At 46.7% G+C, this 13643-nt stretch overlaps 4 protein-coding genes across 4 annotated transcripts; 1 reads left to right on the top strand and 3 right to left on the bottom strand.

The window, feature by feature from the left end:
• Positions 1 to 318: 318 nt before the first annotated feature.
• On the bottom strand, positions 319 to 2226 carry FSST1_006816 (TolB family protein; the record flags this gene model as incomplete). Its single annotated transcript, XM_083236366.1, has 1 exon — positions 319 to 2226. The coding sequence occupies one exon, from the start codon at positions 2224 to 2226 to the stop codon at positions 319 to 321; it is 1908 nt and encodes a 635-aa protein (XP_083082777.1).
• A 1615-nt stretch (positions 2227 to 3841) lies between these two features.
• On the bottom strand, positions 3842 to 8217 carry FSST1_006817 (multidrug resistance protein 1, 2, 3; the record flags this gene model as incomplete). The annotated part of the gene is made up of 11 exons (XM_083236367.1): positions 3842 to 4537; positions 4585 to 4775; positions 4827 to 4942; positions 4993 to 5522; positions 5574 to 5743; positions 5797 to 6547; positions 6604 to 6750; positions 6810 to 7089; positions 7157 to 7714; positions 7866 to 8053; positions 8116 to 8217. 11 exons carry the CDS (start codon positions 8215 to 8217, stop codon positions 3842 to 3844), a joined length of 3729 nt encoding a protein of 1242 aa, XP_083082778.1.
• Positions 8218 to 8766: 549 nt separating this feature from the next.
• On the top strand, positions 8767 to 11424 carry FSST1_006818 (putative transcription factor; the record flags this gene model as incomplete). The annotated part of the gene is made up of 7 exons (XM_083236368.1): positions 8767 to 8820; positions 9047 to 9165; positions 9219 to 9694; positions 9751 to 10037; positions 10087 to 10524; positions 10624 to 10874; positions 10935 to 11424. The coding sequence occupies 7 exons, from the start codon at positions 8767 to 8769 to the stop codon at positions 11422 to 11424; spliced, it is 2115 nt and encodes a 704-aa protein (XP_083082779.1).
• Positions 11425 to 11539: 115 nt separating this feature from the next.
• On the bottom strand, positions 11540 to 13456 carry FSST1_006819 (uncharacterized protein; the record flags this gene model as incomplete). The annotated part of the gene is made up of 6 exons (XM_083236369.1): positions 11540 to 11717; positions 11776 to 12613; positions 12685 to 12748; positions 12807 to 12951; positions 13047 to 13135; positions 13190 to 13456. 6 exons carry the CDS (start codon positions 13454 to 13456, stop codon positions 11540 to 11542), a joined length of 1581 nt encoding a protein of 526 aa, XP_083082780.1.
• Between the last annotated feature and the right edge of the window lie 187 nt (positions 13457 to 13643).

Here is a 13643-nt window from a genome sequence, read left to right on the forward strand (position 1 = left end):
GTTTTATGTGTTGCAAGTACCGTTTATTTATCTCCCATAAAATCCATTGAAATTCGTCTAGTTGAGTGGACTACTCATTGGTTATTCATCCCGTCATCGAACAATACTGGTCACCCTGTGACGGTGTAATTATGTGGGACTCTCAATCGACTAGTGCCTCTTGAATAGAACTGGATTGATTGATGAAATTACACTAGCAGCCTCAGAGAGAAGAAACCGACCGCCCATGTCAACCAGTCCTCGTGCAGCAAATCCATCTTGTCATAGCTCGCCTGTTTCCGTCAACCCGCGTCCAAGCTATCGTGACTATCCCATAACTTATGTACCGTTAAGGGGCTGTGAAAACCTTTTACCATCAATGGTCGTAGTCAAGGTGCCACTGGCGGTGAACTCGTTGGTCAGTACATCGATGGAGATGTGAAACCCATTAGCACTGGTCTCCTTGGTAGTGTAGAGACCAGGGCCACTCTGCGTCAAGTTCGAATACCAATCCACTTGGCTCCGGGTGAGACTATCAGTCGTAGTTGTGGCATTCTCCCAACCATTAAGGAATATTTTGCCATCGTCTGTATACTTATGATAGGTGACTGCAACATGATCGGGAGCGATTGTTACGTCAGCATACCCTGAAACTTTCGCCTCAAGAGTGTATCGTCCGGGAGTAGGACCCTTTCTTTCTGGTGTACTGGCCCCGGGGACATACAGCTCTGCCCATGGAATATTGTCGGGAACAGGGTCCACGGGTATGTATTTGGCTGGCTTACGCCCGGTAAAAGTGGCTAAGACGACACGGATATCTTTGCCATCTGGCTCCTTCGACGGATAACAAGGCAATGGATTGATGCCACCGCAAGCAGGAGCTTGAACATGAGCCTCCCAATACACGATCTGGGTCGAGTCAGGGGACCAATTGGGGTCGGCTTGACCGTTCCACTCGGGATCACGCAGATCACCACTGCCGGATTTGCTGGAGCGAGGGCCATTGATCTTCTGACCATAGTAGTTATCATTTTGGCGATCACCATACTTGTCGAGCAACCACGGTGAAAAGAATCGACGTTGACCGTTGTTGCGGATCGAAGATGAGACAGTCGTCGTCACCAGATCAAGGACAGGAGGGACGTTTCGCATACCGGCCAGAAACGTTTGTCTATCAGTCCCACGAGTATCCATGATTGCCCACCATTTTCCATCAGGCGAAGCTTCGATCGGATCAACGTAACCGGGGTCCGAGGTGATACGACGAATGCGGCCAGATTGTAGGCCAACCGCAAATATGTCAAGATTACAGGACTCCGCCGGGTATCCCACGTAGACAGCTTCGTCGCCACGTCCGCTAAATCCTCTCAGCTCACCGATACTGATAGCACTTGCGTTTATGGTCAGTTGAGTCCCGTTGACTGACAACGGTGCAGGCAAACCAGGTCCATATAGCCTATACACATTGGTCAAATCATATCGCGGCACAAGTGGCAGGCCCGCTGTTGGCTTCGCATTGAACTTGAGACGGCTGAAGTAAGCGTACTGCCCCAGCTTGGCCCCGGTGGTGAAGGAACTGAAGCCCAGATGAACATTATCTGGATGCAGTCGAAGTTCCCTGATGCTACCACCTACACCTGAGCCGTCGGCACTGATATCCCAGTGGATAGGGTAGATATGAAGTTGATCCGGCGTGCACTCGTCGCTGATGAGCGAGTGATCTCCGCAGTCAGCAATGTTGCTTCCAAATAAGATGCGCTTCCCATCATCGAAGGCCTGCGGGTAGTCGTAGGTTGGGGTTTGCCCAACAGCATTCTTCGCTGGCACGCCGCATGTGATGCATTTCCACTCGTCGCCATTGGTGAATTTAGAACCGTCTGTTTTTATAATGATAATTTGGGAGCCGTTATAAATACTGCCCAGGTCCGGAGCTGGAGGAGCACCGACGTAACGTACCAACGCAAGAACATGTTTACCATCCGGGAGAAATTCTCCCGATTGAAAAGTCCGCAAGCTCTTGACTGGCATACATCCTGTTCCGTGTGGGTTGATCTTGGCGGTACATGCTCCCGGCGCATCATCGGAGATACCCGGGGGCAGCGACAATCTCTCTAGACGGATAGGCTCAGGCTCCGGTGGTGGCGGGATAGAGTTTGTGGAGCGTGGCTCTATAGCAGCAGCTGTAACGAAAGAACCCTGCCCAGCCAAAAATATGGCGAGAGTTGTAAGAGTTCGAATTGCAACCATCGCAAGAAGCGAAGGGTCAGGGCTGAGGATATGATATTGGCATGCGAGGACAAGCACGGCTATGGAAGTCGGAAAGATAATGGGATGAGTTCTCAGCTTAGAGCAACATCTTGTCGCATCCTCTCCATCTTTATATATATGCCAAAACTTCTTTGCGCGACATGGATGTAACTGTTCACGAACCTTCCCCACATCTTGCTACTTCAGTCAACATGCTTCCAAGATATCTAGTTTTCCGGCATATAAAATGCGGGGAAGGTCTGGGTACTTGGGTAGCAGTCCAACTTTATTGCATTGATTATCCGCGTTGCCGAGTTGCGTGTGCTCGTAGTGGGTCAGAGGTAATTCAGGCCGACAGCCGCTAACCTCTTGCATCAAGATTCAAATGCAACGAGATCAAAGCTACGGGTGGAACTGAGTCTATCACTGCAGATTTTTAGGTACAGAAGACTCGACAGCCTGACCCACACTAACTAGTGTATGAGCACACTTGCATGCACAACTACTTTTTCCCAAAGGACTAGTCTGGGGTGTGGGGGTGGGCGTGTCCGCGGAGATGAGCCGATGAGGGTGTAAAACGAGATAGCCAACACCCTGCATTGAAATCGTTCCGGACCACACTTCCGCGGATTCATGAGACGATTTCGGTGGGACTTCATATTTTCAGATAGTTCGAGCAAGGTTGGAAGGCTCATGTTCGTTGTTCAACGACAAGCATCTCTCGCCAATGCAGTTTGTTCGAGATTAACCTACCCTAGGGGTTATAATATCCACTCTGATATTGCTTTCACCACTTAGTCTTGGCAACAATAGATTAACAGAGAAAGTAGTACTTTATAATGTTATTATTTTAAAGTTGAACCCATAATTTGAATTTTTTAAATTCTTATCATTAGATATACTAGTATACATCGGTGAACCAAATTTATATTAGGTCCGATAACATTTACCCCATTTTGACCGCAGCCTTAGAGTTTTGCAGGGTTCGATTGACTATACGCGTATACAAGTATGTCCTTGTGAACAAAAGCAGACTCATACGATTCCGCTCGGTTATCAAAGGCTAGCTACTAAAGGGTAGTCGAGGCCTTTGTAGCAAGAGTCTTGATATTTTTTCTTTCGACAAAGGTTTACTATTATACGGTAGAAAATTTCCTTTCAAAAAGCGTTATGCTAAGACGCTGTGCAGAGAATTCTTGTTTTTGCCACACTGTGGTTGGCTGTGCCAACCATTCGAGGTTCACAAGACATATGATATGGACTACGGCTTGACCGAGACTCGGGCCCGATGGATCGCAGCCCTCGTCGAGGTATTGTAGAACGTCTTGATGACCTTGTTCAACGCATGACGATTGAAGAGCCAAATGTTCTACACTGAAGAGTCACAAACCTTCTGGGGCGAAATGGGGCGTATGTTCATGTTCCGGAAATTCAGGGGAACCGACAGGCAGTGAGGCAGATGTACATAGACCGAACTCATCCTTTTAACTACATACACAATGCGGCAGAAACGTCCTGTTTTCTATCATTTGAACAATCTAATATTAGTTTCAAGTCTTATCAAAATGCTATGTCTAATTATCCTGTCCTTTTCCGAATCGTCAACAAGACGGAATTAAGCTGAGTTGCTCCTATCGAGGCTTTGGGCGTCGCACATCTGCTTGTACATGCCATTCTGCCTAATAAGCTCCTCATGCGTCCCAACCTCGACGATTCTACCCTGGTAAAAGACGCAGATTTTGTCAGCGTCTTTAATAGTAGAAAGTCGATGTGCAACAGCTACAGTGATGCAATTTCCACTGACAGCAGCATCCATCAAAGCTTTCTGTACAACTCTCTCAGACTCAGTGTCCAGGGCTGAAGTTGCCTCATCTAGCAAGATGATACTAGGGTTACGGATCAGAGCACGCGCAATAGCGATTCTCTGTCGTTGTCCGCCAGAAAGCTGACTACCCCCGTTGCCGCAGAGAGTATTGAGACCTTCAGGAAGAGAGCTCACAAAGTCCCAGGCATTGGCTGCACGGCAAGCTGCTTCTATGGCATCATCGCTGACAAGGGCCTGTTCCTCGGGGTTGACATCAAGACCCGCAGTAATGTTCTCACGGATACTATCAGGGAAGAGTGTGGGCTCTTGTTGAACAAGGGCGATCTTGTTACGATACAAACGGGGGCTGATCTCGGTGAGAGGAGTTGAGCCGTCGATGTTGATAGTACCACTTGTGGGATCGTAGAAACGTTCAAGAAGTGACACCATGGTACTCTTTCCACAACCAGAGGCACCTACAAAGGCAACGAATTGTCCACGATTAATCTGCTGAAAGTTAGCTTTGTCTTTTTTTAAGATAGAGCTGCACTGGCCGTAAGATCAAGACCCTTGATGACTCTTTGTTCAGGAGCCATAGGGTAAGAGAAATGAACATCTTGAAAGTCAATGGAACTTCCGCCGTCTGGAGGGCCCTTCTTCTCATTCTCATTTGTTTCCAGAATGATCGGCTGCAAATTAGTGAGCCAGAAATAGTAGTTCGCAGCAGAGTTGGCCTTGGTGAAACCTGGATGTGTCGCGTTAGAAGTGTTTGCTGACATGGGGAGGATATACTAACTGCTTGCAAAGCTAAAGATGATTGCAGCGGCCTGGCCTGAGAAAAAGACACCCAAGAACGATATGATGAACTGGGAAAATGTGATCTCTCCATTCGAAACCAGTGTTGATCCGTACCTGTAGCGCTAAGTTAGTAGTCTGCAATAACAACATGATTCAGTACTAACCAGAATCCCAAAGCAAGGATGAAAAACTCAATCGACTGCGTCAGAGAGAACCAAACCATCATGGTGAAAAGAGGTACAGTCGAGCCAGAAACAGCACTATCTAATTCTGCGGAATACTTTTTCAGAACACTCTGCTCAATTGCAAGTGATGAGACGGTCCGTATGGCGTTGACACTCTCGGACGCTATGGAAGCACTTGAAGAGAACCTCTTATCAATGTCCGTGTTCAGCTTGGTCTCGAGTCGGATACGAGCATATCCCGCCAGCAGAAGAGGAGGCATGCCAGCAAAAACACCAACAAGACCGAGCTTCCAAGCAGATGCAAGAGCTAGAATGCTACTGCAAATGATGTTTATGACAGATTGAAGAACTAATGCCACATTGAAGCCCATGAGTTCCAGAACAGCCTGTGCCTGGGTATCGATGCGACTAACAAGAGCCCCAACAGTGTTTTCTGGTCTGTCGAAAAACCGCAGGTCTTGTCTTAGTATACTACCAAAAAGTCCTTTTTGGACATTCTGGCTGAGAGTCTAATGTTCGTGTTAGCAAATTGGTAGTCCAGTATTTTGTCCCGAACTCACCTGGGCAATAATGTTGGAAATCCATCCCATAATGAAGAACACGACCAAGGCCCCTAGACTCATGACGAAGTACATCAAAGATACAAAGTCGCCACCTTTGACCAAGTCAGAGGACGTGAAGACATCCATTACTTCAGAAAGTAGTAGAGTCTGTCCTGGGTAAACGGCAGCTGCATCAATTGGTTAGACTCTATAGCTAATATTAGTATGGGGGCGGACTTACCTCCAACAGCACAGGCGATGGATATTATGATAAAGTAAACTCGAAGCTCAGGAGCTGACATGATCAACTTCCAGATGGTATGTAGTAGCCCTGTAGACTTGTAAAGATAAAAGTCTTCCCTGTTCTTTTGAGAGGCGAGATCCTCGTTAATGCCAGATTTGTATCTAGTGAGGGATTGAACAAGCGCTAAATCGTGGGTAGTTGTTGTCGACTCTTCGTCGGATACTCCGGTATCCAGATTTCCCTTGGAAACAGACAAATCCTGGGCCTTGACTAGCTTGGAATAGGTGCCATTGAGAACCACTAGGTCATCATGCTTTCCCTGTTCAACGATCTTGCCCTTGGACATGACTACTATGTTGTGAGCATCCCGAATGGTGGCCAGTTTATGGGCAATGACTAGTGTAGTCCTGTTCCTCGAGGCACTATCGAGTGCCTTTTGGACCATGCCTTCGGAGTGTGGATCAAGTGCGGATGTGGCTTCATCCAATAAGAGAATGGAAGGGTCAGAAACGAGACTTCGAGCGATGGCAATCCTTTGCTTTTGTCCTCCTGAAAGAAGTCCGCCTCTCTGACCTATGCATGTGTCGTATCCTTGTGGCAGGTTCTGGATAAATTCGTCTGCAAACGCAAGCTTAGCTGCGTGTCTAACACGTTCTTCTTGGGTCCCTGGGGCATTCTTCTCCCAGGGAGTCCCAACTAGACCATTGACAATGTTATCAAAGACGGTTCCGTTAAACAGAACAGGTTCCTGTGAGACATTAGCATAGGAGGAGGTGATTTGTCTAGTATTGACTTATGACACACCTGTTGGACAAGTCGCATTGTTGTACGAAGCCAGGCAACATTCAAATCCTCCAGGCTTACTCCATCAAGTTTGATGTCACCAGTAGTAGGCTTATACCATCTTTCCAAAAGACCAATGATAGTACTTTTCCCTGAACCGCTGGCACCCTATCAAAAGGTTAGTTCCATTTCTTATGAAATAGATAAAGAAAGAAGATAGAGCATACCACTAAAGCTGTGACCTTTCCAGCCGGGATAGTAAGGTTAAAGTCATCAAGCACTTTGGTATCTGGTCGCGTTGAGTAATTAAAGCCGAGTGACTGGATTTCGATGACACCAGAGACTTTATTGGGCTTCTGGCCAGACTCGTCGAGAGGGTTGATGTCTGAGACTCTGTCGATCAGAGAAAACAGCTCTGTAGCGGCAGCACCAGCCTGAACGAAGGAAGCAATGTTTGGAGCAATGCCGTTGATCGAAGTCGAACCAATGATGACCGAGAAGAGAACCCTGTTTAGTAATGATGATTAGCAATATGTCGAGAAGAGATGTGTCAACCGGATTGAAAGGCACTTACGTGAAGACGGCGCCGATGCTCTCGACTTCCCCACTAGCAATCATTCTGATACCTTGCCAGAATGCCAAGCCCATACCTGCATAGATGACAAAGTATTGCCAAGCAAACATAACACCATACACGCCAGATTTCTTACGACACAGTTGTTGTGAAGTTTGAAGAAACGATGTGTATTTGTTCATAATTCGAGATTCGAGATTAAAGGCCTTGATCGTGCGGATGCTTGCGAGGGATGTTTCGGCGTACTGGGCAGCTTTGGAGGTGATTTTTAAGTTCTTGCTATCGATTCCAGCGTCGATGGTAGCCATGGTACCGACGACCAAGATGATGGCGGGCATGATGCAAATGAGGATAAGGGTAAGCTTCCAGTAACTAACAAAGGCGATGATAAAAGCCGTAATAAAGGTAGCAAATGAAGCAAAGAAAAGCCCCAGTTTGTCTGCGGTGCCGGACTGGATCAGCTTTCCGTTAGATGTGCCCTGCATGGATATAGACCCAGAAGTTCCGTGGTCAAAGTAGCTGACTTCCTGACTGAGGGCGGCTCGTAGATACGACGTTCTGATGTTATTCGTGACTCGGAAGGAAACGTAGGTAAATAAGCTCGAGTATAGGTAGGTACAGCCGAATCTAGCAAGGCCAATGTAGACAAAGTAGAGCCCAAGAGAGTATCAGCTGTGACGAAGACTATAAGGTGCGGAAGAATACTTACGAGTTTTTGCTGACGGCAGCCATGAATCTGTCTGGGTCTGTAGCGATAAGTGTGGTGTCGCCCATAACATCCATCAGTTCTCCCATCACTAGGTTCATCATTGCCATTGCTACACCGGAGCCGATTGCAGCGAGGATGCCAATGATTTCAAGGGCGCAGTCGAGTGGTTGACAATAGGTAAATATGCGCTGTAAAATTAGTTTTCAGTATGGATTATGAGTCAAGTTGTGTCGAGAATGGGCTTTCCTACCAAAAACGCCGCGAAGCCAGAAGTTGGCTTCCTATCAGACTGGCGAGAGCACTCCGACGCGTCAGACGCTGTCGCATCAGCAACTCGATCGAATTTCTCCATTACGAAGAGAATGCAAAGAAAAGATAATAAAACGTATCTTGCAATAGACAGGTATTAGACAAAGGGAAAATACAAGTGAAGGGAAAATGCGGATGCGTAGGCTGCGATTGGTACTGAGGGACAAAGAGTGTAAGAAGCAATTAGTGATTAACAGTATTAAGCTGGAGTGGTGGAAATAAACAAACAAGGTGTATGTTTTCTATATTTTAAGTATCTGTTGCAATCTCAATGGTCGTATTCCCCTTTCTTTATCCCGTTATCCTGGTGCGGTGCGGTACACCGTGAGGCCGTCACCGAGATATTCACCATATCGGAGTGCGGACTGCCAAGAATCCGCGACACCGCGCTCACTTGAGAGGACAGCCATGCTAGCAAGTGATTGTCTCATGTAGGGACCGCTAACACCCATTTTACGGCTTAGCGTTGATTCATGGCTTTTGTTCTACTGTAATAAATAATTTGCGCTGCGGCTTGCGGACATCTTGACTTTCTTTCTCCGTCATCACGTTTATCCAATCTGGTGTGTTTCTGCAAGATCGTTTCATCAGCATGGCTTCCAAAAGGGATTACGCATCCGTTTCATCGGCTCAGGAAGCTGATGAAGTCCGACATGACGAGCAATAAGATGATGGCAGTAGCGTCCCACTATCCATCATTTCAGCAAGTTCCCATTAGCCTGGAGTTCTGTTTCTGATAGGTACTGACCAATGCCCACCTGTTTCTAGTGTGATAGATGTCGCGTCCGAAAGGTACACATACGTTCATTTATTCAATTAAAGCCTATTATGCCCGGTTTAGTTTCATTTTCTAAGCTAAGTCTCCATTCCAGGTACGATGCGACCGGAAATACCCATGTGCCTACTGCACCCGTACAGGTCATACTTGTACCTACCCACAAAAGCATAAGCCAAAGGAAAAGCGACAGCGTGTCTTCATATCACAGATGTAGTCAGTATATACACACCCTGTCTAGACACAACATCTTTGACTGAACGTTCCAGTGAGAGAAAAATTGATGACATCGTACAAAAACTTGGAGAGTTTGGGACTGTCTTAGGAGCTATTCAAAATTCTGCTCGGATTACTATACCAGCTACTACTCCAACAATCAATTTATCACACTCACCATCGGCCACGTCCGCTGCACCGAAAGGTGAAACGTCAGCCGAGACCCTGGGCAGCGAGCTCCTTACTCCAAGGTTGGAGCATCAGGGAGAGTCTTCCCTCGCAGCCCAAGCCACATTCGCAAACAAGTTTCTTGAAGATGCCATTATCAACAAACCGAATGGAATCGATATCACTGCTGAGATGTCTTCTGTATTGGAGTCTCTGCGACAGGCGCTGGGGCGGAGTTCAAATCACCAGGAGCGTGACTATCTGTACCCTCACGCAAGAGACCTTGGATCAGGACTTCATCTGCGCAACCTTCCTATGCCACCTATTGAAAAGGTTTTTATCTGCCTTAGAATGGCCAAAGGTAACTCTGCCCTTTATTTCTATCTATTATCTACTTACCACTTACCATTTTGTTAGAGAATGCTCGAGTTCGGTTCTTTTGGAACAATGAAGTAACCCTTTTCAGCGACTATTGTGTCAAGGTGTATTCGCCAGGCGAAGCAACTCATGCTGACCTCATCATTGCGAATGGGGGTCTATACTGGATGTTTCAACAATGCAGGCACGCTGTGACTGACTCCAGTCAAAAGGCCGACTTCGAAGCACAAGCTGTCATCTGCCGGGACAACCTAGAGACCGTTCTCGCCAATCTGCCATTTCATCAACCTTCCAAAGTTGAGACAGTCGCCTCCATGATGATAGCTGTGAGTGATAACGATACGTCTGGGTAAGATGATACTAATTTGATACCAGTGCATATATTGCCTCGAGACATGCAAACCATCAGCGGCCTGGGATTTCATCGCAACTGCGTCACATATGAGCCAGACACTAGGCATGCATAGCAAGGTGGCAATGATTCAAGATTCCCCAGAGACCAAGGCGACCAAGATTAAGCTTTTCTGGCAGGTTTATGTGTATGAAAAAGGTCTTTCTCTACGACTTGGTCGATCATCAACCATTCGCGACAGCGATATCACAATTCCGGTCGCACGTATCGACCCACGATCAGAAACAAGCTACTTTTCTCACCTCGAAAAGATGAAAGACTTGGCACATTTACAAGGCAAAATCTACGACCACCTCTATAGCTCTGGCGCCTTGGCGCAACCTCAGCACATCAGAACATCCAGGGCTAGATGTCTTGCGGGAGAGCTCGAAGTGCATTCTAATAGAGCGGGAAAAAATGAGGTATGATAGCCCAAACATCACTTACCGCTAAGCGTGCTTCCACAAGACGTACTACCGCACGTAGATGCATTTGACGACCACCTACTAACAAAACTATAGACGCTCTACGCAGAAGCTCTACGCCAGGCTACAAGCAACGAGTTTCTAGAGGTTTTCACATGCACCGAAAAGGTTATCCATTTATCACTAATTTGTTTGACTTATCGAGCTATACCACCCGAGGCAAATCAGGGTACCATCTTTGGGAGAGAGTGCATCAGCAGTGCTCACAAGGCTCTAAAGGCACATAGGCGATGCATGTCTCTTGTCGCTGAACTTGACAATGATTTTCTTCAAAGTTATGTAAACATGTACGTGCATCCCATTTTAGGTGCGATACACCCATCTCTGACACTTTTTCACTCTCGCAGGGCCATATTACATTCTCCGTTTGTTCCTTTCACTGTTGTATTCTGCCATATCATCGAGACATGCGATAAACACGATATTGATCTTCTCGAAAGCGTCATCGAGGCTCTTAAGTCTGCTACGGATAGCGTTCCTTCCTCTGGTGTTAGGAAAGAGTATCACCTCTTCAAAGCTCTTTACGATGCTGCCTGCAGTTACATTGAAGCCAGATTAAGCAAGGCCCATCTGGGATTTCACACTTGGGCAAATACGTCTATACCCGCAACCGTGCTGTCACCAGCGAACCAACAGCCTGTTATCATGACGCCAGTGTCGAACTTGGAAAGTTCAGAGGCGGCCGCCGGACTGTCGATGGATGGGACTGCCGAATGGATGTCTCAGTCTTTTGATGTGCCTAGTGCGGCAGATTTTGATCAATATGGGGCACAGCTTGGAAATTGGCTGCATATGAATAGCCAGATGATAAGAGCTTTAGAGGATAGCTACTTTTAGAGATGTATAATAAACACAAATATGACTAGATTTCTCTTTTCAATCTTGAGTATAGACTGATACACAATATGACCTATTAGTCCTTAGCGATGTGAAGTGTCTCGAGGTCGGTAGATTAGATTGAGTACTTAATGAAAAGCACCCAAGCGATAACAATCATGGCACAAACAAGTGCAATTCCTATGATGGTTGCCATCTTTGCAGGTTTGCGACCAATCAGTTTTCCAAGCGTACCTTCCTGCTCCATTTGCATGCGTTTCTTCTCACTCATGGTGAGAATACCTGCAAGATATCTAAAACAGTCGTCAGTAACGTGCTTAAGTTTGAGTCTCATAATAGACGATGGCTTACTTCCTGTCAAGAATACCGTAGAACAAACCCAGACAAAACTCCAGTCCTTTTACAGCCACGAAGAATGCAATGACCCGCTCGTATGTGCCACCAGGTGTTATGTCCTGCAGTCTTCCAGCAATCATATCGACAATGACGCTTCCACTGTTATTGAATGCCTTCCAAATTCCGAATACGAGCCCAAGCTCAATTTGGTTGGGTACGATCAACGGGATGGAGGCCAGGAAAGGTAGAGCATTCATGGTTGACGCTACGGAAGCGATAACCATAGACCCGAGAGCATTTGTTTGAGTGAATCCGATAAGGCAGTAGACTAGAACCCAGATAGCTGAAGTCAAACTGACAAAGGTCATTCTATAACCGAAATAGTCGAAGAAAGAACCTATGAGTGGTGCACCGATGACAGGGATAACCTGCTGCACGGCTGATGTGTAGCCAGCAATCTGTTCTGTAGAGCCACGAGTCTCGGTGATAATGTCGGCATTGAGCCCGTTGAAGCCGCCTACAACACCAGCCTGCAGAATCTGAGTGCAAGCTACTAGCCAGAAGAAGCGTGGTACACAGGTGAGGATAGCCCATCTGGATTGAAGCCTGGATCGAGTTGTGCTCGAGGGCACAGAAGCGTCGTCACCTCGCTCTCTTGCCTCCTTCATGAATTGCCGACCAGTGGGCATATGTGTCCATGTTGGTCGACTACGCGCCCACCAGACGTAGAATATGTTTTGCAGAAGGTTTGCGAAGCAGACGATGGCAGGAATCCAAAGTGCCCATCCCCAGAAAGAAGAAGCATCTCGCATAGGAACAGCCGTAGCCTTAGCGATAAGCACGATAAGTTTGCCTAGAAGTCCGGAAGTGTCAGTAGATGGCCACAGTTTGAATCATTTCCAAATTTGGAATTGGGAAACAGACCAATTGACAAATCCAGTCCGTATACCAAACCAAGTCCTCTGTGTTGGAACCAATGCGCTAAAATCTTGTGATATTTGTTAGTACTTGAGCACAAAATAGTTCTGTTCTTTTTATAGGCATACCTTGGATGTACAAGTTTCAATGACTGTGCTTCCGAATCCCATAATCACTCGACCAGTTACAACAAGAGTAAAAGAGTCTTGGTTCGAGCCAGCCGCTGATACTACAGCGCCAATAAAGATGGCGATTGAGCATGCCATTGAACCCCTAGCCATTGCGAATGAGTTAACAAGGTGAATTATGTTGCATAGTTATACAGTTTCCAATTATTTCTACGCGATCAAAAATTGAGGGGATCTTACCATTCAACACCATAATGATCAAGTCCCCATCCACCAATGATAGGAAGAATTGTATTTACGAGGGACGTTGCTGAAGAGATAGCTCCGTACTAAACGTTTCAGCTTCTATTTCTCAATAATCCTAATGCATATTACCAACATACCTGCGAATTGGTGATGTCGAGTTGCTTCTTCAACGTGCTCTTGAGGGGACCAAGGGTGTTTTCCGAAAATGATGAACCCCAAGACAGAGCAACGCCACATACGAGGGCTGTAATCTTCCAGGTCAGAGGAAAGTCTTTTGGTTGTTCAGTAGCCTCTACAGGACTGTGAGTCTCTTGTGTGCTGCCCTTTTCATCAGGCTCAGACAATGCGGACGTGGCAATGCCGCCAGCAGCCGCCGGTCCGGTCAGTGGTATCTCGGTAGCCATGTGAGATGGGTGATAAAGGAAAAAGATTATGTACTTTGAATAAGAAATGAGATTGATGTGTGATGGGTAAGTGTTACTGGCATGAATAGGCAGCGAAGTATGGCTCTTATTTATGAAATGTCGCTCGCCGATCAGATAAAATGTTCGCCAAGGCCTGCTCGACAACATCGTACATACGCTAGTAAAC

Source organism: Fusarium sambucinum, chromosome II (genome assembly GCF_050947815.1).
Source record: "Fusarium sambucinum isolate potato_lamoka chromosome II, whole genome shotgun sequence".
Lineage (NCBI taxonomy): Eukaryota > Fungi > Ascomycota > Sordariomycetes > Hypocreales > Nectriaceae > Fusarium > Fusarium sambucinum.